The sequence below is a fragment of the Octodon degus genome, unplaced genomic scaffold, assembly GCF_000260255.1.
Source record: "Octodon degus isolate 3935 unplaced genomic scaffold, OctDeg1.0 scaffold00109, whole genome shotgun sequence".
Taxonomy (NCBI): Eukaryota; Metazoa; Chordata; class Mammalia; order Rodentia; family Octodontidae; genus Octodon; species Octodon degus.
In genome coordinates, this window is record NW_004524685.1 from 3189136 (window position 1) to 3194342 (window position 5207).

The window sequence follows — 5207 nt, forward strand, 5'->3', positions numbered from 1 at the left end:
GTGCCCAAGTCTCAGGAATCAATATAGACACACTCTTGAAAAAAAATCTTTTTTCTGTGGCTTCAAAGAGGTAAGTAGATGCTGCGGTCACCATGGCCTATTGTCAGAGGGAAAGCATATGTGAGGACAGCTAAGGGAGCAGTGGTCATCTCAGGCATTGCCCACCTTTAATTTTTCTTTTTTCTTTTTTTTGGCAGAACTGGGGATTGATCTCAGGCCCCTGCGCTTGCCAAGGAAGCACTTATTCTACTGAGCCATCTCCCTGGCCCCATCACCATTAATTTTTTTAGAGAGCATTTTCTTATTATCTAAAGAGAATGTACAATCTTAAAAAAACAAAGACATTATAAGTGATACAGAACTTCATCAAACAAATCAATAGGAATTGAGCAATGGATGCTGTATTGCATAATGTTGTCTTCAAATTATTTGTTTCGATTACCTGATATAAGCATACAAAATGCAAGAAGAAAGTTGTAAGAAAAAGTACAAGAAAAAAGAACAAAACCCCTAAAGTTTAAGCATTGAGTGCTCCTCTCTGTAAATCGGCAGAAATCAGCAGTACAATTATCCAAGCCATCCTGAATGCATGCATGAATATATCTTTCTTGCCTTTCCCTCTCTCTCCTGTCCTTTTCCTCATCCCAGGTTTTCCTTCCCTTTGGACAGACTCTTTCCCTTGCACAGTATTTATTGTGCCCTTGAGATTTTTATTTACTCTTTCAGGTTCTCACACTAGTGAGACAATACGATGTTTGCATATGTGGGTGTGATTTATTTCACTCATGAGTGTGATCTCTAGTTGCACCACCTTTAATTTTTAACTCAAAATCAGTTGAATGATGAGCAGGGTCTTTGTCACTGTCCTGTATCTGCCACCTGTCAATCCTAAACCTCTACTTTACCCTGCATGATGAAAGGCTTATCAATTTTCATTACTCTTACCTCTAAAGGCTACTGTCTACGCTTGGTGTTTAGAGGAACTGATTAATACAAATATGTACATGGGTTTTGGAGTCATTTCCTTGATTCCTATGGTGGTGTCATCAGTTTCTAGGTAACAGATCTTGCTCAATTTCTGCAATGCTCTAAAGTTCAACTTCTTCAAGTCTTCGTGGATCATTGTTATGTTACTTGACTTAATGGTTGGCATAAAGAAAGAATGTATTATGTACATCAGTAGCCCTAAAACAGATATAATTCCTGATGGAAGAAATCTGGGTGAGGAACAGCTTTAGCAGATGCAGACTGTGGAAAACAATCTATAGGAGTTAGTATTAGGAAGAGCTCTCTTCTTCCTACCCCTCTCGTGTGAGGTACTTGAGCTGGAACACGATGAGCATAGTTATGGTGAAGTGCAAAGAAGAAACCTAACTTTGACCTCAAAACTGTTACTTAGCCACCAAGCTGAAAGGAAATTTGAACCTAAATTTAGCATGATGAATAACAGAAGTTGTTCTCCTTCAAGATTTATCATTTGTTGGGAGACACAGTTGGGTGAAGAGCAAAGTGAAAAATAGATAATAGAAGGGAGCTATATTGTTCTCAGAGGGAAAGGAGATCAAGAGTTGGAGGGGTGATAGAGGGAAAAGATGAGGAATGAGAAAAAGGAATTGGGATATTTTGTGTATGTGGTAAATGTAGTACCAACTGCACACAAGGAATGCAAACATTATGAACTGCAAATATTTCTCTAGCCAAAAAACAGAAGAAAGTTCTCAAGGTATGGGTTGAGGGGAGAGGTATGGAAGGGAAAGGAGATGAAGAAGGCATTAAGATGTATTATGTACATATACCAACCCCACACAAGGAATGTGAACCTTAAGTATTAGTACTCATATACTAATGAACCAAATTTTAAAAAATAGTTGAGTGAAGAGCATTGAGCATCATTTGTTCTATGTTATGAAGCCTACTGAATAATTGACAAATTCTAGGTGATGGATGATGAAGTCTTCTTCATCTTGTTGGAGTATCCCAATCTATTGGACAGACAGGCTCCTCTGTGATGCTTACTGCACTAGAATAATCCCTAAACAGGACTGTCCTTTAGAAATTCCTAGGTTTCATTCCAGGTTCTCTTAAAGAAGAGTCCAATGTGTTGAACTCACATTTACCTTACAAAGTCAACAAATTGATTGAGTTCAGAAGCATGAGTCAGAAGGCCAATGTTCACAGAACCGAAGGTCAAGAGGACCTGGAGGGAATTAGGAAAGGAGCTTCAGAGGGCTCCCAAATAGGATGGACAGATGAAAGCATTCCATTTCCATCCTAAGGTTATGTTTTTTCCTATTTTTTTCCACCTACCACCCACCCATCCTTCTTCCCTCCCTTTCTCTTCTTTCCTTTGTTCTGATTATTGTCTTAATGCAACCTTGGCAAAATCATTTGGCTTTTGAAAGCCCTCATTTTTTCTGTATGATGTGAATGATGGTATTGCTCAGGATTACTTGATATAGATGCAAGCATTTTGTAGAAAACTGAAACTCTGTGACATCTAGGTATATCTGCATAAAACAGAATTAAACTTTTACTTGTAGCACTCAAAAGAGGACCATTTTAAACTTTGGCCTTTAAAAGCAATTGTATAAATACTGGTATCTGGGTTCATAAAAGTTGGAACCCGATTTTATCTCTGAACACTAATAGTCCGTAACTCTGAATCAGCTGTGTTATCTGCTTTCATGCCTATATACCTTACTAAAAGCAATCTTTATTTCTTCTGGAATTCAAAAGGTATCAATAAGCAAATACTTCTGTGCTCCTACAGCATTTATAAGGAATGGATGATAGATGGCACCCATGGAGTCGCCTGGTCTCACCTGTGCCTTAGAAGGCTTGAGCAGTGAACCTTGGGACCCGGGAGAGTTCAAAAATAAGGAATCAAAAATAAGGAATTGTTAGATGTTGAAGTCAGGAAAAGAGAAAATAATCATACAGCTTAAATAGCAACCTCTGTTGTACATGAAATATTATTGGAAAAAACATTAGCAAATTAGAGTCTCTGGGTCAGTCTCAGAGCCTTTCTATTCCTCTGCATGTTCTTCCTGACATGTATGGACTCATATCATCTGCATGTTGGTCACTGTCAATACTTTATCTACATACAAGTTTTTGCCCTGAAATCAGATTCTTATTTTAATCTACATAAATGTCCAAGAAGCACATCTACTTACAAATGTGCTAAACGCAGATTTCCAAACACTAACTTTTCTCCCACTTTCAGTCTTTCTTTCCCAGTTGATGATAGTTCCAGCTTTCCAACCGTTGAGTCAAGACTTTCAGAGCCTCTTCAGCCCTTACATTTCCTTCTTGTCCACCTTATCCCATATGTATCTAAACCACCAGGAAATACTGTGTATGACACCCTCAAAACATTTTCGCAACTGCAATCTTCCCTGTCCTAGTCACCATCAATTCTCATCTGCTCCAACTCCCTCCTGGGGCCCTCTGCCCTGTATGAGGCCACAGTGTTTCTACAGGGTGAGTGAACTGCGGACCTCCCGCCATTTGCCTCTGCCTCAGGCATAGTGATCCCGGCACGTGCACGGGAGCATGGGAAGAACAGCCCACGTACTCCCAAGTTCGCTCCAGCTTCAGCTTCTTGCACCTTTTCCTCTGCCCATTCACCGTTGTTTCCTGTGTCACATCAAGCGGGCCGTCACCTCCGTCCTCTTCCCATCCTGCAGGTTTCCAGGGGCCTCTTCCTTCAGTCGTGGTGGGCTCCGGCCAAATGCCACGCCCTCAGTGAGGTCTTCCTGACTCCACAGTGCCTCTCATTCTCCTCTTACTCCAGCCACACCCCACACCCTGTATCTTCCTTTCCTGATTTAGTCCACTCCACTGCACCCTGCTACTGTATCGCCTGGTCCGCTCTATTCAGTTTATAACACTGTACTGCATGAAGTCAAAGGTTTTTTTCCTCTTTCATTATTTTTTCCTCCAGGGTGCCATAAGCATTCAGTAAATAATTATTCACACAATGTATGAGTCCAACAGCTGATTTACAGATGAGGAAACTGAGGCTCAGGGAGGACCAAAGCCTGTCTTTGGTCTTGTGGTGAGCCCGGGTGGAACCCTGTCCAGAGCTCTGTCTCCCTCTGCCCCTGCAGCACTGTCCTCACCACACCAAGCAGCTTCTAAACTTCCATAGCGTTCAGAGTTCCAAAATAGCCCATCATTAGTAGCTCCCCCCCCCCCAATTCATATAGAAGAAGCACCCTTTCTCCTCACCTTTAGTTGTTCAATTATTTCTCCATCTTCTGGCACACCAGGATCTATAGCAATGATGACGTCCTCATAGCCATTGTCCTTCAGCTGCACGAGGGACGCGTGTGAGCCCTGCAGCAGGTGTAGGACTAAGAGGGAAGCCAGGGCCCTGAACGGCCCCATTGTTCCTCTCAAGATGTTCAAAAGCCTTTTCGTGTGCCTTGGTTTTCTCCTGTATATATACTCCTAAAAATTATCTCTGCTGCTGATTATGGGATGTAGAGTGTATAAAGGTCAATGTTATTACACATAGGGAAAAATATGTGACTGCAGCTTACACTGTAATTTATTACATGTTACTGAAAATTAAGTGATCAAGGAACATAATAGAAAGGGAATATTTTAATAAAATGAACTGCACATTTTCCTCTTGATACTGTTTTATACTTTCTAATTTTGATTGATTTCCTAAAAGTAGAGATAAATTTTATAGTTTAAGTAGAGCATAATGTGAAAATTGAACATCTCAGTTATCTCTGAACTGAAGTATCAACCAGTTCATTATATATCTTTCTATTTCATAATAAATGGAGCAGACATAACAATGATGTGGCTCATTTTTATAAAATAATTTAATTACTATCTGGGTCAATTTTCATCTAAATAATGGTATAAGTAATACAAAAGAATATAAGGGCTTTCAGTATAAATAATACCAAATGAGGTAAGCTATATTTAAGCACAAAGATTTTAATGGCTTCGGTAAATTTAAGAAAATTTGATAAATTCAAATTATCAAAAATCCTGTGTAGTAAAAATGGAATATGTCTTATATTTGCATAACAAAAACAACTGGTATGTTAGTGGTTACTCTTAAGGTAGCAGGAGTAACATTTACAGTTAACTTTTCATCAGTGTTTACCAGGGCACAGGTTATCTCACTCAGTCCTTACAGTTACATGATCTTCATTTCATACATGGAGAAGCTGAGCTATGCA

At 39.7% G+C, this 5207-nt stretch overlaps 1 protein-coding gene across 1 annotated transcript in view; it reads right to left on the reverse strand.

Annotated features, from left to right (window-relative positions):
• Positions 1–4392, reverse strand: part of LOC101579078 (calcium-activated chloride channel regulator 4-like) — a 25736-nt gene extending 21344 nt beyond the window's left edge. The window contains exons 1-2 of the mRNA XM_004639317.1: positions 4234–4392; positions 5–97 (exon numbers count right to left, since the gene is read on the reverse strand). Of these exons, the coding sequence (XP_004639374.1) occupies positions 5–97; positions 4234–4392 (252 nt within the window). The remainder of the gene's footprint in view (positions 1–4; positions 98–4233) is intronic.
• Positions 4393–5207: the final 815 nt, after the last annotated feature.